This window comes from Monodon monoceros, unplaced genomic scaffold, assembly GCF_005190385.1.
Source record: "Monodon monoceros isolate NGI ecotype Baffin Bay Population unplaced genomic scaffold, NGI_Narwhal_1 Super_Scaffold_1, whole genome shotgun sequence".
Classification (NCBI taxonomy): domain Eukaryota; kingdom Metazoa; phylum Chordata; class Mammalia; order Artiodactyla; family Monodontidae; genus Monodon; species Monodon monoceros.
In genome coordinates, this window is record NW_021703765.1 from 62,426,570 (window position 1) to 62,451,266 (window position 24,697).

The 24,697-nt window shown below is 42.7% G+C and overlaps 1 protein-coding gene across 10 annotated transcripts in view; it reads right to left on the reverse strand.

Annotated features, from left to right (window-relative positions):
- Positions 1-24,697, reverse strand: part of SPECC1L (sperm antigen with calponin homology and coiled-coil domains 1 like) — a 125,335-nt gene that overhangs the window by 72,363 nt on the left and 28,275 nt on the right. For 9 of the 10 annotated variants that reach the window (XM_029216716.1, XM_029216745.1, XM_029216790.1 and 6 more), the window contains 4 exons: positions 23,867-24,056; positions 12,748-12,901; positions 6,953-8,583; positions 5,140-5,347 (listed from right to left, as the gene is read on the reverse strand). In XM_029216716.1, the coding sequence (XP_029072549.1) occupies positions 5,140-5,347; positions 6,953-8,583; positions 12,748-12,901; positions 23,867-24,019 (2,146 nt within the window). In that variant the 5' untranslated portion in view covers positions 24,020-24,056. The remainder of the gene's footprint in view (positions 1-5,139; positions 5,348-6,952; positions 8,584-12,747; positions 12,902-23,866; positions 24,057-24,697) is intronic. The other variant, XM_029216791.1, reaches the window with a different exon arrangement.

Here is a 24,697-nt window from a genome sequence, read left to right on the forward strand (position 1 = left end):
CTAGATCTCGACTTCTGAAAATACAGGTAGCTTCCAAGTTTCTGTGGTAACCAGCAACTCTGCAGCAAGCATCCACATCTATGTATACATTTGCAAACTTGTAAGAATGTTTCTGAAGAGCAGGTTTCTGGAAGTGGATTGCTAAATTACTGTTGTACTTGAAAAATTATGATCAATACTCCAAAAAAGCTGCAGTATATGAGAGGACCCTTTCTCCTCTCTTACACCTTAGCAATCTTTTCAATTTTTCACACCTGCATCTTGTTTTGAGTTTCTTTGCTTTTTTAAAAGTCAAGCATCTTTTTGTGTCTTTTTCTGACTTATCCATTCATACACTTGATTTAGCTAATGGGTTATTCTAGTCTTATTGATGTACAGAATCTCTTTACATATTTGACATGCATTATAAATATTTCTCTCAATGTCATTTATTTCTGGCACTTTGCTGAACTGAAAGTCTCAATTATACATAGTCAAATATGAGACTTTTTTCCATTAAGGCTTCCAAGTATTCTACCTTCCAGGCTTTTCTCATCACAGAATTACACAGCTTTCCTCTATTTCCTTCTGCTCCTTCTCTAATCTCAAGCCACCCTTGTTCACCACTGTCGCTAATGTTCCATGTATCAGGATGTCAGGCCCTAGCCCCAATCTTGGGAACTACAGAGGGCAGGAAAAGGGCAGGACTTAACTGCAAGCATGCACAGAGCATTACTATGCAGACACTAAGTGGTTGATAAGGTCGCAACTGAGCCAGACCTGAGGTCTCGCTGGTGTCACTACTCGTAATACCAGTCAGCTTTGGTTTGCTGGGCAAGTTATTACCTTTATTTTTGGGGATTCGGTTGAGCTGCTTCTTTATGCTGCTTCTCCCTTAAGCTCTTCTAAGGTGTTAAGTGTCTAATAAGTCCTGGCTGGTCTTTCTTACTTGTAAAGAATGATTAGATCAGTGACTCCTGCATGCTTCTCAACAAAACAAACGGCTAAAGGCTCTGCTGATGACACGAGCCTGCAGGGTGGGTGGGGCCTCTGGATATACAAGACGGAACGGGCGGCTTCTGCTGAGGCAACAGGTGTATGTGTGTGTGTATCAGTTTCACTGCCGGGCCCAGTTGCCTTTCCCTCTAGGTGGTCTTCTCTTTAAGACAACAGGGCAGGCTGCAGTTACTTCTGGCACAGTGTGAAGGTCGTGCTGGGAGTCCCTGGCACCATACTCCCACCTTACTTAGAGGTGAGCGCAGCAGCAGCCTGGGGGCAAACACCAGAGACAGCCCAGACAGAGGAGGGGGCGGTACAGTGTAGCAATCCCTTACACTGTGGCCTGAGACCGCTGCTGGCCCCGGGGCCCTACGATCCCTGATGTGGAGGTTTCAGTGCCCCCATCCCCAGGGCTCTGCCGGGAACATTATTACTCAGAGCTTTAGTGTTCTCCTAAACTGCAGAATGTTCTATTCTGATCGATTTCTCCACAGCCAACTCCATCAGCTTTATATAAAGTATTCCAGAAATTACCCCAAATTGCTGACCTACTGATAGGACCCTTCCCCTGTTTTCTATCTTTGCTCAAGCTCATTGTAATTTTTATATCTCTCCTGCCATGTCACTTGGACTTTGGAAGGGAAAGGAAGTATGTATGATCTCAGGTCATCATCTTGAACTGGAAGTCTTAACAGTAGTTACTGAGTGACTTTTTATATCAAATCTTTCCAGCTCAGATGCTGTTGAGAAGGACCGCAGGTACCGCAGTACAGCACTGATGTTCTCTGGGAGGCCGCCTGGACTCCCAACTACATGATACACCTGTGATACTGTCCCACAGATATCACTGATACTCTACTCATTTTTTCCAATCTTTCTTCTCTCTGGATAATGTCTACTGATTGGTTTTCAAGTTCACTGGCTCTTCTGTATCTCTAATTTGTTGTTTAAATGACTCTGTAACTTGTTATATTAGCTGTTTAATTTTCTAGTTCCAGAATACCTACTAGGTTCTTTTTTTTACAGTTTTTATTTCTCTGTGGAGATCTGCTATTTGTTTGTCATGATGAGCATATTTTCCTCTACGCCCTGAGTACAGTTACAGTAGCTGTTTTAAAATCCTGTCCATTAATACCAAAGTCAGAATCGCTTTGGGGTAAATGAGGAGTGACTGCCAATGGGTGCAGGATTTCTTTTGGGGGTGATAAAAAAAGTTCTAAAATTGACTATGGTGATGGTTTCATCCACAGAAGAATATCTCAATTTCCCAATTAATAGCATTCCCTGTCACCGAGTCCCTTATACCAAGTGCTGACTTAGCATCAATCCCAAATGCTAGAATTCTCTAGGAAGAAAATTAACTCCTATCAGACTATGGAGATGTAACAACAAATTATAATGCATGAAACTTGTTTGGATCCCAGTCCCTATAAAAAACTATAAAGGACATTTTGGGGACAGCTGGGAAAATCTTCACATGGGGTATTAGATGATGCTAAGAAATTACGACTAATTTTACTAGATGTGATAAAGGCATTGTGGTTTCGAGGAGGATGTTTAGAAGGTGCATGCTGAAATATTTAGAAGTTAAGTATCATGAAGTCCACAGCTTACTGCCAACTGGTTCAGTTAAACACACACATACAGAAGGCAAACACTGCAAAATGCTACCCACTGTCACATCCAGGCAGGAGGTGCTAACTACCACACTACTCTCACAGTATTTCTATACATTTCAACTTTTCATTTCAAAAAACTGGGGAGAGAAACTACATGGCTAAAAAAAAATTTATTAAGGCTTTTCAGCCTTTTTATTTTATTTTATTTTTTTTTGCGGTACGCGGGCCTCTCACTGTTGTGGCCTCTCCCGCTGCGGAGCACAGGCTCCGGACGTGCAGGCTCAGCGGCCATGGCTCACGGGCCCAGCCGCTCCGCGGCATGTGGGATCTTCCCGGACCAGGGCACGAACCCGCGTCCCCTGCATCGGCAGGCGGACTCTAAACCACTGCGCCACCAGGGAAGCCCTTTTCAGCCATTTTATGGTTAAAATTCATACAATGTCAATGTAACTTTTATTTCGGCAATGATAAGGAAAATTTTGTCCCAGGAATCTTTATCACCTAACAGTTTTCTAGCTATTACCCCAATTACCACAAGGTGTCACTCTTTCCACATTCAAATCAAAGGGTTTGCAAGGGAAAAGGCTATTCTTACCAGTACAAAATGGAAAACACACTGAACCCCCAAGTTAATCTGAAAAACTTTAGAACCTCTTATATTTAGGAAGTAAAATTAGATAACTTTCTCAGTTCAGTGACAATGAAATACAGGCTAGATATAAATGTTAAACTAAAAGTTTTTTTAAACTTTAGATGAAAAAGTTCATCACTATGTAAGAAATACAATCCCACAATCCACTACTTCAGTATCCAGATATCCTGGAATATTCCAAATGACCCTGAGGTCAACCTACAGATGCTGGGTCAACTAGCCAGAGCTCAGAACTGCCACCAGACACATTTAGGGCTCCTGCAAATGACCGTCTCTTACCTGGAAATATCAATAGTTCAAACCTCCCCTCCACCCCACCTCTGCATCCACAGCCCAGGGGCTCTGGCTACTGTATTGACACACTGTATCTGCCTGTCAATCCGCTGTCAGGGAATAAACAGTAAACCGTCAGTGCTCAAAGGAGCAGCATCATGAACCAGAAATTTTAAGAGCTTTAACCAAGCATCCAAAAAGGTTACCTCCATTCTCCCTGTCCCCACCAGGCCATCATTAAAGTGTATTACAACTTAAAATCTGTTAACATTTGAGGAATCTAGATGAAGAACACATAAGAATTTCTTAAATGTATTATTTGGAAATAATTTCAAACTTACAAAAAGGTGCAAGAAGTAACACAAAGAACCAAACACCCATTTACCTCCTTCTCAGATTCGCCTACTGTTAATAGTTCACCATTGGTTTTATCATTTGCTACCTCCTATCCCTGTCCGTCTGCCTCTAATTGTCCCTTTTTCCTGAACCCTTAAGGATATACATCACAGTCCTTCACCCCTGAATATTCAGTGTGTGGTTCCCAAGAATACACAGACACAGCTGGGTTATCAACTTCATAAATTTATACTGACACAATACGTTTACCTAATCTCACACACATTCCAGTTCCATCACCACACCTTTACAGCAGCTCCCGACAGCCCTGGAGCCAGTGCAGACACAGGGAGTGCATGGGTTGTCCTCCTCAGCCTCCTACAGCCTGGAATTTTCCCTCAGCCTTTGTCTTTTATGACACTGGCATTTTTGAGGACACAGCACCATTCGATCCTGCGCTTTTAGTACAACATTCCTCATTTTTTGTCTGTTTAATGTTTCTTTATGATTAACTGAAGCTATGCCTCAGCCAGAATACAGCCTAGCGATATCCATGTGCCTCTGTCACTTACATGATCACCCAATCACCGGGTCACAGTGTTACCCAATTGTTCCACTGTGTAATTTCTGGCTGTTTCTTTTTCCTCACTTGTAACATAATAAACAGTCTGTGGGAAGACATTTTAAGATCATGCAAATTTCTGTTCCTCATCAAATTTTCCACACAGAAATGCTTTGTACTATTTTTGCAACTTTTTTTAAAGTCTGAAATACTTACAAAACAGTTTTTTAGAATCTTTTAAAAAGCAAACAAAGCAACTCAAAATCTGAGTTTCAAGTGTACCTGATCATAAAATCTCCGTGAAAGGGAGGAATATTAAACAAATAGACAAAAACCTGTGCCTCAGGCATAAGATTATAAAGGATAAATATTTTTTGGTCTCAGTATACTTGCAACCACTAGACATCGACAACAAATGGCTTTTCCTAAGATCTAGAAAGTTAACAACCCCATTAGCTTCTCACTTAAATGATTTTCCATAATTAAGCAGTTTTAAAGAGATGCTTCCACTTAACAGTCCTTTAGGAGCCAAATAGCAGCCGGAAGACTGCCAATGGCCATGGGAAGCTCTTGCCCACACGCATATCTGCCGGCCACTGTGCTCCTGCCTTTGAACCCCTGCCCCCCAGGCAGAGCCACGCCCCCACCCCCACCCCATCACTTTGCTACTTAGAACGCAAACTCTTCCCACACGTTAAGACGGGTGGGACCTCACTTACTCTCTAAGTCGGAGATGATGAGGTTGTCATGAAGCTTCACCGCCCGGTGCTGTTCTACTTCGTCTTCAAGTTCAAAGATCGTTTCTTTCATGTCACTCCTTTCTGTCTCTTTTTCTTCCAGCTCTGATCTTAATTTTTCTAATGTCATATTCAGATCTTCTATTTGCTTCTTAGCTTCTTCTTGGAAGGCTCTGTATTCATCTTCTACCTGTGCAAAATTGATAGTGCAGATCAGAAAAGTAAGAGTTGTTCTGAGATAAGTCCTAGGACAGAGGCACACCTTGTCTCAGCAGGGAGCTGAGCGTGAGCTGCTCTGCATGAGCAAGAACGACCTGTGTAATAACTGGGTGGAAGGCACTCTCCAGTAACATGGACTTCACACAGTATGCTCAAGCATGATCTGCTGCCACATCACTGACTGAAAGTACACTGACATCTCACTAAACTTCACTACATTATTTATGAGGAAATTTTGGAAATTTTCCCTTCTCCAAAGTTTGGACTGAAGGCATGCATCTGATTAATGATTAACATGCTTTCCCACAAAAATGATGTCTGATTTGTGACAGCTTCAAAATCAAATTAAAAATGGAAACAAAAAAGTTCTCTAATATAGTCAGTGTTAGTTCATAGTGGCCCCCAATATACACGCTCCGACAAATACCACATCTCCTAAACTGTATCTATGAAAGTTGTCACTTAAAAAATTAAGGTTTATATTATTCAAATTTTGAGCAAAGATATACTGTTTCCTACTTTAAAAATTTTTTTCACTGAAACAGGAAATAAAATGTAAGCTAGGATAATTAGATAAGTCATGCAAATAAACACTACATCAGGGACTTCCCCGGTGGTGCAGTGGTTAAGAATCCACCTGCCAATGCAGGGGACACGGGTTTGATCCCTGGTCTGGGAAGATCCCACATGTGGCAGAGCAACTGAGCCTGCGCTCTAGAGCCCGCAGGCCACAACTACTGAGCCCACGTGCCACAACTACTGAAGCCTGCATGCTTAGAGCCTGTGCTCCGCAACAAGAGAAGCCACCGCAACGAGAAGCCTTCGCACTGCAACAAAGAGCAGCCCCTGCTCGCCGCAGCAAGAGAAACCCTGCGCACAGCAACAAAGACCCAATGCAGCCAAAAAAATAAATACATTTATTTAAAAAAATAATAATAAACACTACATCAGCAACCGTGTGGGGCTGGCGACTGCCAGCAACCCTGGGCTGCAGTTCTGACTGAGTCCTCACTATCACACTGCGTGTAAAAAAAAGGGGGCTGGACCAATGATCACTAAGGTCCCCACCAGCAACAAACCATGGGCCTCTAAGAAATAGGAGCCTTCTCACTCCGAAAGTAATTTTAAATCACAACAGAACTCTACTTGAAAAACTACAACCACAAAAGGATAAGAAGAGGCAGACATTGCTGGTCCCACAGACTGGAATACTGGCTCTCTGTTTTTCTTATGCCAAACTACACTACAGAGGAGGATGTAAAACTGCATGACACACTCCCCTGGGAATACCCAGAACTAGGGACAACTTCTGTTACAACTTCAGTTAGTTGTAACTCCAGCCCCATCCTCTCACAGGCAGGAAAACAGTAACAAAGTACAAGTGAGTGGAAGTGACGTTATTATAAGAATACTTTTCACTCCATCCCAATACAAGAAAACCATTCTGAAACTTAAAAAAATATCTGATTAACAAAAGCTAATGACACACCACCAGGGCTGCTGGCTCTCGGTAAGCATGCCATGTACTGCAGCCGCATAACACTGGTCCAGAACATTCTATATACTTAAACAGTACCTTTGCGATGGTGTCCTGCAATCGATTGGCATCATTCCGGGTGTGAGCCAGATCTTCCTGCAGGGTACTGGCCAGAGTCTCTGCTTTTTCTTTGTCCAGCCTGACACTCTCCAGGAGATCCTGAATGTCAGACTTGTCTCCGGAGTTATGGATGGAATACAGCTCCGCCACTTTCTGCTTCTCGTTCTCCAGCTGGGCCTTCAGGCGATTCATCTCGATCTGGTCACTGGCCACTGTGGCTTTGAACTCCTCCAGCGTGGCTGCCAAGGCTGCCTTGCCCTTCTGCTCAGACTCAACGATTCGCTCCATGTGGTGGTTGCGCTCCTTGAGTGCCCCGATCATCTCCTGAGCTTCCTTGTTGTCTTGCTCAGCCATCTTCAAAGTATTGCTTAAATGCTGCTGGACACCAAGAAGCTGCTCCCGTTCAAAACGGGTGTTCTCAGCTAGATCCATGTAGCGTTGCTCCAGCTCCATGTAGCGTCCACTTTTTACATCTTCGTCTATGACATAGGAAATGTGATGCTCATCTAGAAGGGAGCGGAAATATTCGATCTGTCGGCTGAAGTGTTCCAACTTATCGCTTTGCTGACATAACGACTCCATGAGAATCACCTTCTCCTCTCCGAGCCTTTCGTTTTCGCTGTTCAGCTCCTGGGTGATCTGCTGTAGATCAGCGAGCTCTTGCAGAGTCGCCTGAAGTTCCTCACTCGTACTGTGTTGGTTCTCCTCCATCTGGTGTATCCGTTCCGTCAAACAAGCGACGGACACTTCGCTGGCGTTCCCGCTGCTCCCCTTCCGAGAGCGCTCTATGCTCGGAATGCCTTCTGACTCCGAGGACGATGGTGCGTCCAGGGCGTCATCGCTGGATGTGAGGGGCTGGTACACCTCGCTGCACTCGCTGTCCAGGTTGTCCATAGAGTTACTGTGCTGATGGTCCATGAGGGTGTTTTCATCCTGGCTCAGGAGATCCTCCACTGACCCAGGGGCAGAGCCCTCCACCGAGGAAGTCAGAGTCCCCCCTCCATCGCTCTGGTTACCAGGGGTGATCTCTGGGCTCAGGGACTGATAGCCAAACAGTTTTTCAGAATGGTCTAGCCTCTGCTCCAGGGAGAAGCCCAGTGCGTTCAACCTGTCCTTTAGCATTCTGTTTTCATTTTTCAGCTGGTTGAGCTCCTCGCGGATGGCAGTATTCTGTTCCTGTAACTGCAATAAAGTGGACTCGACGTCAGTGGGCTGGTGAACAATGATGGCTTCCTTCTCGGACTTCTCATCCCCCTCAGGAGGGTCCTCGTTAATGCCCAGCTGAGCACGCATGTCTCGGAGTTCATTTCTCAAATGTAAAATCTCCACGTCTTTGGTTTTTGCCAATGTGAGAAGATCCTTCACTTTGGCTTCCAGAGCAGCTTTGTCACTGATCTGATTGTCCGATTTGGACTTGCTCATACGAATGTCGCATTCCGTAGCCGTGCGACTGCGGGAACGTTTAGCCAACGCCATGTCATTAGCCCCCTGACCTGCAGAAGGTAGTTTTTTGCTCTGGTTTAGTCGGGTACGTTCACGTAATCTTTCTCTAGTAGAACTGGATTCTTTATTACCTGTGGAAGTGCTCCGCTTGGTTGAAGAACTCGTGCCTACATGTTTAAGACAAAGAATATAAGGCAAAAACTTAGCAATAGAAAGGCACATAGTGGGACTTCCCTGGTGACGCAGTGGTTAAGAATAAGCCTGCCAATGAAGGGGACACAGGTTCGATCCCTGGTCCGGGAAGATCCCACATGCCGCAGAGCAACTAAGCCTGTGCACCACAACTACTGAGCCTGCGCTCTAGAGCCCATGAGCCACAACTACTGAAGCCCATGCACCTAGAGCCCATACTCTGCAACAAGAGAAGCCACCACAATGAGAAGCCCATGCACTGAAACAAAGAGTAGCCCCTGCTCGCCGTAACTAGAGAAAGCATACGCACAGCAACAAAGACCCAACGCAACAATAAATAAATAAATAAATAAATGAATGAATGAATGAATGAATGAATGAAAGGCACATAGTTGTGCCCCCGGCTGAATGAGATACAATCTAAGGATCTATAATCATAATCACACAGTGGTTCTGACCTACACTAATTCTGCCTGAGAGTCTGGTTACTGTAAAGTTGTTTCCTCCAAACTGGAAAATCAATCATCTTTTAATTATCAATTAAATGAAGTTATTACTGAGTTGAATACCGCAAAGGGGTGAGTTTTATGGAATGTGAATTATATCTCAATAAAGCTTTCACATTAAAAAAAAGCTATACACATGAACTTGGATCCCAAACCATGGCTTTCAACAGGTGGCCAGGGACATAGTATCTAGGGCAAGCCAGATGAAGGTGACTCTAGGGATAGCCAGTCAGGTAGCAAACTAACTGCAGAAACAGACAGTGAAGGAAGATTACAGATGACCAGAAGTGAGAGGCAGCCTGTGGACAAACAAAAAACCTAAGCTACCTACAATAACCACAAAAACTATGATCAAAGTAAATGCAAAAAAACTTTTTCACACCATAAAATGCCACAAAATAGTACCAATAACAAGAGTTATTAGAATAGACAACATGCACTTATACTTACTACACACACATATTAATACTTCATACACATTTACACAAGCTTCATTATCATCATCCTGTTTTACAGACAAAGAAACCCAAAAAGAGATGTTAAATAATCTGCTGACATCCCACAGGTAATACATGGATGAGCCAAGATTTACACACAGGCAGGCAGTCTAAGCAGTATGCCACTCTGCCTCCCTAAGTGTTCAAAAACGATGATGCATCACTGCCAAGTTATAACCGCACGTTCGTCAAATATGCTGCACAAGGCACACCATTACTTAACTGCTAAATTTTTAAACCTGTGCAAACAATTGACACGATCATGTATTTAATATAAAAAGAACAGGAGTATGTTTAAATACCCATAAACACTTAAGGAAATCATTAGACTACTTTTTACTTTGAAAAATAAGTCCTAGGCCTGACCAATAAATATTTTTAAAGAACCAACTGGTTCTTTATGTGGCAGGCACCAGGCTAACCAGGTAACGGGGAGTAACAGGTCTACACGAGGGCTTCCCTGGTGGCGCAGTGGTTGAGAGTCCGCCTGCCAATGCAGGGGACGCGGGTTCGTGCCCCGGTCCGGGAGGATTCCGCGTGCCGTGGAGCGGCTGGGCCCGTGAGCCGTGGCCGCTGGGTCTGCGCATCCGGAGCCTGTGCTCCGCAGCGGAAGAGGCCACAGCAGTGAGAGGCCCGTGTACCGCAAAAAAAAGTCTACACGAGGGAGGATGACGTGGGAAGAGAACCACTAATTCTGCCAGGGATCAAGTGTAGAGCAGGGTAGGGAATGCTGGTGGCCACGCGACAGATGAGGACGAGGTAGTGGAAGCAGCATCGTACACAGCAAGGAAAAGTAAGGTCCTACAGTCGATGGAAGCAGCAGGGGAAGGTTTCCATAGGGCCCTGAATGCCAGGGAGAACTTGGTGAGTTGCAGCAACAAACGTTCAATAAATTTTCTTGAGCGGGGAAGAAACACAGAGAAAGACTACTTTGATGGAAATTAAGCTAGAGGATGCGAAGTGAAACAGGAAGAAGGAAGAGCAGTAAAACTAAAGGAAGGCCTGCATTCGGGGAGCAAGAGCTAGATCTCCATAAGAGCAGAGAAGGGATAATAAATCTATAATAGATTTCAAAGGCAGAAGTAACAGGATTAAGAGGAACAACTGCAAATGGAGGCCAAAAGAGGGAAAAGATGGGGCAACTGATCCGGGGAGGTGATAATTTCCAGCCTTGTGAGGGCAGGAGGCATTGGTCAGCAGGGAACCACGGGTGTGCACCCAGGGAATTCTAAAGGCTAGAACCAGGAGGAGATACTGGTGGGATTAGAGTACTGAATTTCCTTCTTGCCACACAAGCTAGAGTGTTAAATGTGGTGACGACCCCAGGCTTGAGGGTGAAAGACTTAAGGTCCAGTCTCTGCTCCATCACCAGCTTTGAGGCCTGGTACAAAATGGGCACCCCATAAGCATTCACTGAGCAAATGAATGCATGGCCCTGAGCAAGATACTTGAGCTTTCTAAGTGTAGCTTGCCATCTCTAAAATGAGACTAATGATAGCCTCTACTTCACAGGGCTGTAGTGAGCATAAAATGGAATAACGCCTCTAAAGCAAAGTAAGGACTTCCATGTTTCCTCCTGGTGATCACATTGCACTGCTATTACAATTAACAGTGGGGCGTGACCTGGAGTGGGCGGAAGAATCCACAGAGGGTCACAGCAGGAGAGATGACAGTAGGCAAACCTGGGCTAGGAAAAAATCCAATACACACCAGAGGGGACAAGAGCCTAAATAATGATAGAAAAAGAAGGTCTGCTATAATTTCTACCAATTTGCTTTCACACACTTTATTACAAACATATGACCTTAAGTTTATAGGACGTTTCAAAGTTTTTTTCTGTAAGTGTAAGAAGTAAAGTATGATAACATTACTCCTTGGACTACAGAATGAGATCTAGAAACAAACTGCTGCTAATGAAGGAAGAAAGAACGGTAGGACTGGAATGAATGGATCTAGCCATCAACCATCAGAGGCTGCTAACAACATGGAACGGGACACGGCCAGAAACAATGGGCCTCCTGACGGACAGACAACTATTACCTAGGAAGGAATTGGCGGGGGTAAGAGGAAGGAACCTGAGTCTGTCCCATCAAGGCTCTAAATTCAATGACATTTATAGTAAACAGAGAGAATAAAAGAATAAAATCAAGGACATCATAGGAATGTGACATCAAAATCCAGATCACAGGACTTCCCTGATGGCACAGTGGTTAAGAATCTGCCTACCAATGCAGGGGACACTGGTTCGATCCCTGGTCCAGGAAGATCCCACATGCTGCAGAGCAACTAAGCCCGTGTGCCACAACTACTGAAGCCCGCACGCCGAGAGCCCGTTCTCTGCAATGAAGAATGGCCCACGCTCGCTGCAATTAGAGAAAGCCCACGTGCAGCAGCAAAGACCCAACCCAGCCAAAAATAAATAAATAATTTTTAAAAAAAAATCCAGATCACAGGAGGCAGTTTCATAGTGGTCCAGTGGTTAGGGCTCGGTGATTTCACTGCCAGGGCCTGGGTTCAATCCCTGGTCGGGGAACTAACATCCCGCAAGCCACACAGCACGACCCAAGGGTGGGGGGACATCAAGATCATGGGAAACTCTACAGATCAAACAACCAGTTTCCACAAAAATTAAATTGCAAGAAAAAAGTGGGATGAACTCATAGATTTAAAATGAAGATTTAAGAGACACTTCACCAATTACTATATATGGACCTTAAGTGAATCCTGGTAAATCCTGATCCAAACAAATAAGTAAATATATGTATGTAATATTTATAAGACAGCTAGAAATTTAAATATTTACTGAATAATTTATGATTTGAGAAATGGTTATTAATTATTTTAAGGACTGATAATGGTATTATGAATATAATTTTAAAAGAATACTTGTCTTTCAAAGATAATTAAATATTTGTGGATGACATGTGGAATTTGCTTCAAAATAGGGGAAGGTGGGTGTCAAGGAGCTAAGAGTGGCCATCAGGTGATAAGGGTGATGAGTACACAGAGATGAAATACCAGATACTTTTGTGCATGTTTGAAATTTTCTACGATTAGATGGAATTCCCTAAATACCAGTGCACTCACCTACTCAAACACAAAGGCAGCGTAACCCTCACACCGAGTGCGCGCCTACCTGTGCTACTCTTGGGTCTGTTCTCCATGGTGCTCATGGCAGGGGCGGATGCTGACGGTGCTGCGGAAGGGCAGGTGCTTTTCTTCCCTTTGACACCATTAGTCACAGTCACCCCTCCAGCCATCCCAGCTAAAAGGTCATCACTGCTCTTGGTCTAGAAGCAACAGAAGATAAAAACAAATTGATTAGATGAAGCAAGATTAAATAACATTTTGACACTAAACAAAGCCCTTGACTTTTACGCTGAGTTCAAGAATTCTACAAGGACTTTCTGACAGTTACCAAGCAGCACATCACTCTGTGCTACAGAAACAGAGCTTCTTCACTGCTTCATAAATGATCACTTCTTTTTTTAATTAATTTTATTAAATCTTCACCCTATATATACTTTTTTTTCTTTTATAAAGCCATTTTAAATTTTATTTTATTTAGTTATTTATTTTGGCCACACCATGCACAGCATGCAGAATCTTAGTTCCCCACCCAGTGATCAAACCTGCGCCCCCTGCATTGGAAGCACGGAGTCTGAACCACTGGACCTCCAGGGAAGTCACACACACACACTTCTTTTTAAAATATGAAAATCATAATGTACTCAGAGATGTTATGGAAGCCCACTGTGTGCCCCCACGTGCCAGATTCAGTGAGGGGTGGGAGAAAGTGCAGACATCCTCCTTGCTACCGCTCATCTAGGATGTGACTCTAGGATAGCAACATCACATGTGCTATCTCAGGAAAGGTCTGTAAGGCCACAGGAAACGCCACCTTGCAGTTTCTAGAGAGAAGCAGTACTGAGGGTCAGGAGGAATCTTCACTGCTCTGAAGTGATGCAACGATGGAGCCAATGTCTAAAGTTATTCTGAAATTTATTTTTCTTACCTCTATTTTTTTTTGTAGTCTAATTTAAGCCAAAATTGAAAGGAGGGTTGTTGTTTTTTAAAGCCTAAGTAATATACAAATAAAAAATTAGAAATTTTATGGTTAGAGTGAGGGTTAAATGATCATACTACTCGAGAAAGACCATTTGTAATATTTATTTATGTTTTATGAAGATGATTTAAAAAATGTGAGCTTTTTAAAAAGAAAACAAGCACTCTGGAGAACTGGATTGGGTATAAAATTGTTACTTAAGAAAAACAGTGAAGAAATCTGATTTTACTTCTCCTAGAAATGAGAGAGAACAAAGAGGAGTTAAAGGTCTGTGGGGGGGAGAAAGAAAACCCTGCTTTTAAATAAAATAACCAAAAGTTTTGCCCACTAAGGTGAAGGCACAAGTTAACCAGCCAACTTATGTTGTTTCCCATTGAGATAATCACCCTCGGATAATCACAATGAATTCATTTCTACAAATTAAAATGGTTCAAAAACAACTCATCTCTAAATCTGAAGCCTCTCCCAGTTCTAAATGTCAGTGACTGTATATGGAGTATAACCTTAGGTAGGTCAATCTGTCTTACTAAAAAAGAGGCAGAAAGAAGATTAATGTTTTAAATGAATTGTCAGAATTAAGCTTTGGTAATTTAGGGTTGTCATATTATGAAAAATCTAGATCACATAATAAGGAAGGGGGATATTGCATTAATCATTAAGGATTGTTCATATTCTTTTTTTTTGCGGTACGCAGGCCTCTCACTGTTGTGGCCTCTCCTGTTGCGGAGCACGGGCTCCGGACGCGCAGGCTCAGCGGCCATGGCTCACGGGCCCAGCCGCTCCGCAGCATGTGGGATCTTCCTAGACCAGGGCACGAACCCGCGTCCCCTGCATCGGCAGGCGGACTCTCAACCACTGTGCCACCAGGGAAGCCCTGTTCATATTCTTTAAGACTAGTATCTCTTAATGAAACTGGTTATCAAGTATGATGCAAAAAAAAAATTGTAAATCAAGTTACACCCCCTTCCTGTCAATTTGTACCTCGTCTACTAAGCAGTAAATAAACTTAGCATATTCTTACATTTTCAAATTATTTTTTATATTGTTAATAAAAGTTAAAATTATCTTTGAACTAATTTTTCTTCCTCCATAAGTTAAATATTCTTTCCTTCCATAATAATTACATCTGAAGACCACCCTACATACTCCTGTAAAAAGTGGCTGAATTGTCACAGTTCTCTGTTTACAATTTGCCTTTGGGTAATAGCAAAGTTAAACATACATCAGAGCACCAAATCAAAATCTATGCAATTATCACAATAACTAGAATAATACAATATTGTCACGTTAATTAACCAAACTGTATATATAGGCACTTGTTTTATGACCAAAGAAGCAGTACAGAAAAAATGGAGTTTTCAATAAATGGTGCTAGGTCAACTGTATATTCACAAAGGAAAAAAGATGAATGAGCCCTATTTCACACCATATCAAAAATAAATTCCAAGGCTTTCTATCATTCAAAATCCTGAATGATAAAACAAAAAACTGAAAAATTTGACTACATAAAAATCTTAAGAAAAAATTAAAATTTTTGCATGGCCAAAAAAAAATAAGCAAAGTTTAAAAATAAAATCCACACATGAGAAACTGGGTAAGTATACTTGCAATATCTCACAGATAAAGGGCTAATATCCCTAATACACAAAGAACTCTTAAAAATTAAGGGGAAAGAGACCAAAAAACACAAAGAATAGTGAGCAAAATGAACAATCACATACAATCAACTCACACAAATGTACGAAAGAAGGTGATTAGTCAGACTAACTCATATTAGAAATACAAAGTAAACAACATTGAGATACCACTTCTCACCTCAGACTGGCACAAAAGGAAAAAGTATGACACACTCCTTTGGGAAGGATGTGAGGAAACAGGCACTCTCATAAGTTGCTGGCGAGAATGCAGCTTGATTGACAGAGCCTTACGGAAGGAGTCTGGTGACATCTAACAAAGCTACATACGTCTTTACCTCCTGCCCAGCAATCCCACTTCTAGGAATTTAAACCTGAAGACACACTTCCAATAAGACAAAAATACATACGCATAAAGTTACTCATTGCAGCATTGTTTTTAGTTGCAAAATACTGGAAACACCTTAAACGCCTGTACCTAGGTTAGTAGCTGAATAAACTATATATATCCATACAATGAAATGTTAAACAGAATGAGAAAGACTGCTAAAAAGTGGTGTAAAGAGATTTCTAGAATACGTTAAGTGGAAAAAAGCCAAGTGCAAAAGTATATCTAATTATGTCAACTTTTGTGTAAGAAAGCAGAAATACAAAATAAACATCTGCTCATTTATGCAAAAAGAAACATAGAAAAACTAAATTAGACTGCTTACCTCTAAGCAGTGGGTGGAGACAGAGTAAGGAGTATGGGGGGCACTTCTCTGACCATATCTCATACAGTTGTGACGCGTGGAACCACGGGAGTGCTTCACGTGTTCACAATGAATAATTAAACAAACAAGGGTGGGGGGACCCTAAAGTGGAACACAATGGGAAGAAGTGACACAACTCCATTTCAAATGAATCATACAACCACATGGGGTTGCAATGGGGGCAATCAAGTATCTTTTGAACACACTATTTTGACCATAAACCCTCAAACTCTCAAGCTAAATACAAAGAAGTATAAATTCTGAATTCCAGCTGGTAGAATTGTTTTTTGCAGTGGTAACAGTGAGTAAATCTGTATTTTCTGTATATTCTAGGATTGAGAAAATAAACAAATCTATTATAGATAACCAATGCCACTGTCAGAGGAAGGGATTACAATTATGGAAAGTGCAAAGGCTACTAGCAACCTTGTGTTGTAACTGGAATTGGAAGTATCAGTGTGAACTCTGAGGTTTTAATGTGTATGGAGAGAAGTAGATACAGAAATTGGTACTGATATGCATGTACACATGTGTGCGCGCTCCTACCTCTGTCTGATGAAAGGGCTTATAAACAATATGTGCAAAAGCCATGAGCACACCTAGCTTCCAGATGGTTTAAATTCTACCCCTCACTGAAAAGATCAAGGCCTCCTTGAAGACAAGGCTGATTCTAGGGCTGGGGCTGGAAAAGCAGGAAATTTACTGTGCCAGAAATTAAGAAATTGCTCAGAGAGGGGCTTCCCAGGTGGCGCAGTGGTTAAGAATCCGCCTGCTAATGCAGGGGACACGGGTTCGAGCCCTGGCCCGGGAAGATCCCACATGCTGCAGAACTAAGCCCAGGCGCCACAGCTACTGAGCCTGCGCTCTAGAGTCTGCTTGCTGCAACTACTGAGCCCGCATGCCTGCAGCCCATGCCCTGCAACAAGAGAAGCCACCACAGTGAGAAGCCCACGCACCGCAATGGAGAAGCCCCTGCTTGCTGCAACTAGAGAAAGCCTGCGTGCAGCAACGAAGACCCAACGCGGCCAAAAATAAATTAAAAGAAAAAAAGAAAAGAAATTGTTCAGAGAATACGAGGAACATGTTAGAAGGACACAAGACCCTGCTTGAAGGGACTCCCACCGGCCAAACTGGGGACAATCTGAGCATCAAAATAAATGATGCTAACAGTTTACAGACCACTTAAGAAGAATCCATGAATCCACACTAATATAAATGAATACACAAATGGGAGAAAAGTAAAAACTCTTCCTTAGAGTAGAATGCTGACTAATAAATGTAGAAAGAATGATGGAATTATAAAATTACCACTTGGCAAAAATCATAGTAATAATCATAGTAATAATTGATTCCGGAAAGAATTACTAAAAATTGCTGAAACTAACGTGAAAGTTTGATGAGAGAAGAATATTTACAGTGTCAAAGTATTTTCGACAAGATACTTATTTTTACAAAAGGCGACATAGTAACCTGATAGTGGAGGAACCTAGCAGACACCACCTTCACCAAGTTATCATCACCAGGAACACTGACACCACACACCACGTGCCTCTGGAAATGCTGCACCTAGGACGCCCAGCTTCTGCGGGACTCCTGCAGGACCCTGCAGCCCCAGCCTATGGAAACACTGACAAACCCAAATGTGGAGGACAGTCAGCCCAACAAACGGAACTGCACGCTTTAGTAAATGTCAAGGTCCTAAAAGACAAAGACTGAGGAACTATTCCAAATTTAAGGAGAATGAAGAACAGCTATATGCAATTCACAACCCCGGACTGAATCCTGGACCAGAAAAAAATTTTTATTCCTTTTTTGCTAAAGTGGACATTAGCACAATTGGTGAAATTTAACTAAAGTCTACAGATCAGATACTAGCATTTTATCAATGTTCATTTCCAGATGTTATCATTGTACTATGGTTATAAGAGAATGGTCTTGTTTTTTAAGGAAATACACACTGAAATACTCAGCAATAAAGGAGGATTAGCTCTACAATTTACACTTAAACAGATCAAGAAAAAAATTATGTACTTCTGGGGGCTTCCCTGGTGGCTCAGTGGTTAAGAATCCGCCTGCCAATGCAGGGGACACAGGTTTGAGCCCTGATCCAGGACGATCCCACATGCCGTGGAGCAACTAAGCCCATGTTCCACAACTACTGAGCCTGTGCTCTAAGAGTCTGTGAGCCACAACTACTGAGCCCGTGTGCCACAACTACTGAAGCCCACGCACCTACAGCCCGAGTTCTACAACAAGAGAAGCCACCGCAATGGGAAGGCCGCGCACCACAACGAAGAGTAGCTCCCGCTCACCGCAACTAGAGAAAGCCTGTGCACAGCAACAAAGACCCAACGCAGCCAAATAATTAATTAATTAATTAATTAAAACAAAAAGAAGTAGAAAGAGAAGGTACAGAGTAGGAGAATATATGTACAACGCATATAAATGACAAAGGGTTCACATCTAGAATAGGTAAAGAATGATGAATCAGTACAAAGAAACACACTGCACCACCTCAGCCACTAGGACGGCTACTACCAAAAAACAGAAAAAACAAGTGCTTGCAAGGATTAGCAAAAGGGGAACCCTTGTGCACTGTTGGTGGGAATATAAAATGGTGCAGCTGCTGTGGAAAACAGTATGGTCGTTCTTCAAAAATTAAAAATCAAACTACCATACAACCCCACAATTCCACTTCTGGGTATATACCCAAAAGAATTGAAAGCAGCGTCTCTAAGAGATATTTGTACACCCATGTTCACAGCTATTATTCACAATAGCCAAAAGGTAGAAGCAACCCAAGTATCCGTTGATGGAAGCATGGATAAACAAAGTGTGATCTATACATACAGTGGAGTATTATTTAGCCTTAAAAAGGAAGGAAATTCTGCAATATGCTACAACATAGATGACTCTGAAGACATTTTGCTACGGTAAATAGGCCAGTCACAAAAAGACAAACACTGTGTAATCCTACTCATATGAAGTACTCAGAGTAGTCAGACTCACAGAGACAGAGAGTGGAATGGTGGTTGCCAGGAACTGGGAGGAGGAGATGGGGAGTTAGTGTTCAATGGAGACAGAGTCTCAGTCTGGGAAAATGAAAAAGTTTTGAAGATGGACGGTGGTGACAGTTACTCAGCAATGTGAATGTACTTAATGCCACAAAACGGTACACTTAACAATGGTTAAGATGATAAATGTTATGTGTGTTTTACCACACAAACACACACACACACACAAAAGTTGAGGAAAAAAAGACACCACAGTAAAAATATGGGCAAGTGATTTGAACAGGCACTTCACATAAGAGAATATCTAAATGTCCACTAAACACTTAAAAATAAGACATGAAAAGGTGCTTAATCTCACCGATAACAACGCAAATGCAAATTAAACCCACTTTATAACACCTTTATGAATGGTTACAATGAAAAGAGTAATGTAAGTGCAGGTGAGGATGTGGGGCATCCCAGAGTTAACCCCTTTGGGAAATGACTGGCCATCTACCTATGAAAGGTGAATGCCATGCACCTTACAACCCAGCAATTTTACTCCTGGTTATGGAGTCAACAGAAATGGGTGCACTTGCGTATAAAAGACGTGTGTAGGATGTTCATAACAGTACTATGACTAATAGCCCCAAAGGAAACTCCAGATAGATGTCCATCAAGGGCAGAAGAGGCGTATGGCTTGTGGACATTCCACAGTTAGTAATCAGCAAGGAGGAGCAGCTTACACATGAATGTATATACAAAACAGACAGACTCACAGACATAGAAAACAAACTTATGGTTACCAAAGGGGAAGGTGGCGGGGGGGTGGATAAATTAGGAGTACAGGATTAACAGATACACACTACTATACATAAAATAAGATAAGCAACAAGGGTTTACTACAGCACAGGGAACTATAATCAATATTTTTTAAGACCTATAATGGAAAATAATCTAAAAATACATATAATATAGCTGAATCACTTTGTTGTACACCTAAAACTAACACAATATTGTAAATCAATTATACTTCAATTAAGAAAAAAAAAAAAAGGGAGGAGCTGCTGCTATAGGCAACAACAGAGGTGAATATCATGACCTAAACAGAGTTAAGGAAACCAGACACACATGAAAAGAATTTCATGTTCAATTACATGTATATAAAGATCCAAAACAGGCAAAATGAATCTTGGGGGCTAGAAGTTAGGGTGGTAGTTACTTCCGGAGAGGAAGGAAAGGGCAGTGATGAAGGAGGCACAGAGGGGTCGGGGGGTGGCCACTGAGGTGCAGGCAGGCTCTGCTTCCTGACCTGGCTGATGTCCCAGGGTACATTCACCCCTCACTAAGCCCAACACAGATGCTTTGTGAACTTCTCTGGGTGTATGTTCTACTTTATCAGAAAAGTAAAAACAAAACAAGAAACAACTCTGCACTTTCCAACTTGCCTTTTACACGAAGGTACTTGGCAGGCTCTGATATTTTTTCTGTTTTAATTTTTGTTACACAGTTCTATAAATACATGTGTATTCCCACATGTAAACATCCCCCATCAGCAACAATCAAAAAAAATGAAATTGATGAAGGAATAGATTTTTCGCCTACTTTTTAATAACAGGTGCAAAACACAATCATTTGGTAAAAACATACAGATACAAATAACAAAATAATACAACCAAAGAATACATGCTTTTCCAGGTAAGGTCCAAGTTTCACAGTCTGCAACTCCACCTCATATTTTAAGATTAGTTTAAAATTTCTACCTTCCAGGTTTCAGAGATGGATTACTCAGTCAAACTGTGAACTTTTTTTTGCGGTATGTGGGCCTCTCACTGTTGTGGCCTCTCCCGTTGCGGCGCACAGGCTCCGGACGCGCAGGCTCAGCGGCCATGGCTCACGGGCCTTGCCGCTCCGCTGCATGTGGGATCTTCCCGGACCGGGGCACGAACCCATGTCCCCTGCATCGGCAGGCGGACTCTCAACCACTGCGCCACCAGGGAAGCCCCTGTGAACTAACTTTTACACTGAAAAGGTATGATCACAAATCATCATTGAGAATCATCAATTATTTAGATAAACCCTAACTTATTAACTCTCATCTATCAAGTTTTAGAAAAAAGTATCCCCAGGACAATGAAAAAGTGTACTACTTCTAAAGGATTAAGTGTGGACAGCCGAAAAGTGCAGGCATGTAAGAGACCACCTCTACCTGGAAATAACCCTCTCTGCTGGCTGTGACAAAGAAGAATGACCCACACAAAGGCCCAAGCCAGATGTTACAGCTACTCACAGAAATGGGACCAACTTCCTCCAAACATGCTGTGAACAGCCATAGTGCTTCTTTTCATGTTTACAGAAGCTCCATTCAGACTCAAAAAGGTCCTCCCCTACATCTCACTAGATCTAGCTATAAACAACATTTGAAATGAGAGGTAAAGAAACACATATCCTTGGGGATTCCCTCGAGGTCCAGTGGTTAGGACTCGGCGCTTTCAATGCCAGGGCTGGGTTCAATCCTTGGTTGCAGCCAAGAAAAGAAACACATACCCCTGTACCCTGCCAAGTGTAAGAAAAGTGTTGGTGTTACGTGAATCCTGCGCGGTGACAGACACCGTGTGGGTGTCCACGAGAGTGGATGTGTGGACATGGTGTCTCAATGATTAAAAGCCAAATGCTTCATTCTTCTGGTAATCATCAAGGCTCCATCAGTTACAGAATTCAAGTTGTGGGAAGTGACCATATGCTAGAGAAGCGCAGTGAAATATGGAAACTTATAAAAATAAAATAACACAAGTTTGTGGGTTCCCTAGGTCCTTTCGCTTTTTCCAATTTTTCTATCATTTTCACTATTTTCTTCTTTCCCTCTTACTCTAATTTCTATTCAATGACTTTTTCCCCCTCCTTTTTTAAGTAAAGCACTTGCTCCAGTTGAGGTAAAGTGTTCCCAAATAGTTTCACCTCTTCTATGACCCTCCCCACTCCACACACACACACACACACACACACACACACAGAGAAATACTTAAATCAGCCAACTCACCAAAGCCAAAGCCATGGACAGCTGGCACAGAGCAGGGATACGGTTCTGCCTTACAATGAAGAAGTACTCACTGCTCAAGACTAGGCTGCCATCGACTCAGGATGCATGCTTTGGAAGACCAGACATGCTGCTCAGGACACGCTCCGGAGTGAACCTCAGAGACACTGCCTGCCAGCGAGGAGGAGGCAACGAGGCAGGCAGTAGTGCACACCCCGTGCCAACGCTTCAGCCTGCTCCTCCAGCCCCATAAGTCACGGGTCGCCCAGGCACACAGGCACTCCACTCTGAAAACAGGCGAGCAACTGAGTGAACAGCTGGGGCAGAAAATACCAGCTTTCTTACACGAGAGAGAGGCAGCACTGCCACCAAGGAAATTGCTCAGCGTGCTGATTCAGACTAACGGAAGTAGGGTAAAGGTCTACTCCTGGTATCACCCTCCGGGCCGCAGGATGACACCCAGCTGCTCATCAGGGATGTAGCAAGGAGAAAATCTGGTGGCATCTCCAAGCCCACAGAGTAAGTCTGCATTCAGTTTTGACAACCCTGGAATAGAAAAACCAGCATTTCCTGCTAGATCTTTCAACACATATAAGGAAGTCCCTCATCAGCTGTTCCTGTGAGGTGCTTCTTAAAATAATTGTCACATCTGTAAAGCGTTTCCTGGACAAAAGGCTTCTGAACAGATCGCGTTTCAGGTACTTCTTGGTTCCTTCCTATCAGACGAGCAAAAACTCTCTCCAGGTCTTCTCCATAGAGTCAAAGTTTCTACCCCAAAACACCAAACCTCAAAACAAACAAGCAAAGAACAAATAAGTGAATTCTGGACTGAGAAAGACCGGAAGAAGACCATGTGCATCTCTGTCCAGTGAATCTAAGACTTGACCAGCAGAAAAAAGGCCCAGAGTCATCTCAACACAGACACTGAGAACAACCATGGGAAGCCTGCTACTGTCAATCAATCCTGAGCTGCAGGAAGTTTCCAGAGCTAACCAGGAAAAACTCCACTGCCAGTCCCTTACAAAGCCCTTGCTGTGAGCCAGGCCCTGCACCGTCCTCTTTCCTACACCCTCACTTCCATCCTGACCGCAGCCCTAGTATGCACATGCCCAGCCTGGGCCTGTCTGCTCCCGAAGCCCGGGATCTAACGTACCACTACCCTTTACTAACAAAAACTAAACTAGCCTCTAAAGAAAGGAGTGTAACAAGAAAACTAGTTATGCTCTGACTAAATTAATATCACCCAATTTTGCCTGGGATTAATACTGGATCAGTTGTCAAAAAACAAGTAACAGTTTATGGTAACAGTGTAGGGGGATGGGTGGGAATAAAAACCCCTGTTCAGGGGTTTCAGGAATGTCATACTGGCCGTCCTTTAAGACCTCACGCACATGCTCTTTTCATTAAGCCTTCTCGGGCAGAAACAATATTTTCCTACTTGAAACTGTTTACGCTACTCTCCTGCTCTCCCAGGGCATCTGACTTTTTCACTTGTATTTTAGTTGTTCGTGCCAGTGACTTGCCTCCATCCTTTCCTCCACGAGCTCCTTGAAGGCAGGCTCTCCCATACCGGCACAGCGATTTGCTCACAAGTAAGCCTGCTACTTGGTTTCGTTCGTAAAGACCGACCAAACACGAATTAAGTCCACCACAACGTGAACTCTCTTTGAAGAGGGTGAATCCTAAATAACGTTTATGTGACAAATCAAACATCATATGAAGACTCACTCCTCCTACAATTCATCACATATTTAAACACAACCACGCAAATACCTTTGACAACGAAGCTGCTGTTCCAGGTTTTATGAGTTTGCCTCCTGCAGATGCTGAAGAGCTGTTTTCGAGTTTCGTTTTGTCTGCTGTTTGCGCTTTGCTTATCCCAGACACCTTAGGCACTGAGCCAACACTCCTGCTTGTTTTCTTCATTCTGGGCTGCCTCTTCGTGATGCATTTACAAGCAAATCTGTGGAGATAAATGGCATTATACTGAGAACAAAACTGTAAGAAAGCTCTCTAAAAATTTGTTTCTGAAGGATCTTACCATGAACTAAATAAAAATGTTTGAAAGCTAGATGTCGCTACAGAAAATAAAGGATGAAAAATTCTTAGACTTATTAATCAGAATGCACCCTGTTTTCAAGGCTTCCTTCTTGAACACTACTAACTTGAAATTATTTTCTACATTCTAGTTCTCTCAGTAAAAACAGTAACACACAGTACATTTAGTGAAGCAATAATCATCCTGGCGCTTAAGAATGAGCCACTTTGCAGGTCTCTAAGGTGATCACGCTTTCCAAATTATCCAGCACAGTCCTACCTTCAAATATTTGTTGTGATATTTCCACATAAGCCAGCAAAACAGCCCAGAAACTCCAACATTCAGGATCTAAATATATTTCCCAGTATATCTCTTTTATCAAGAGGAAGCATCAAAATGCCTTATAAGAACATAAGCCTCAATATTTGGTTCAGAAAGTAAGGGCACTCTTTTACAACCTTAAAACCATGACAGCAAACCTTTCGCCTAAGTGGAACAGACTCAATTTCAAGCTTAGAGGACCTGGAATAACACTGGCCACACACAGAACTACGGCCAGAAAAACC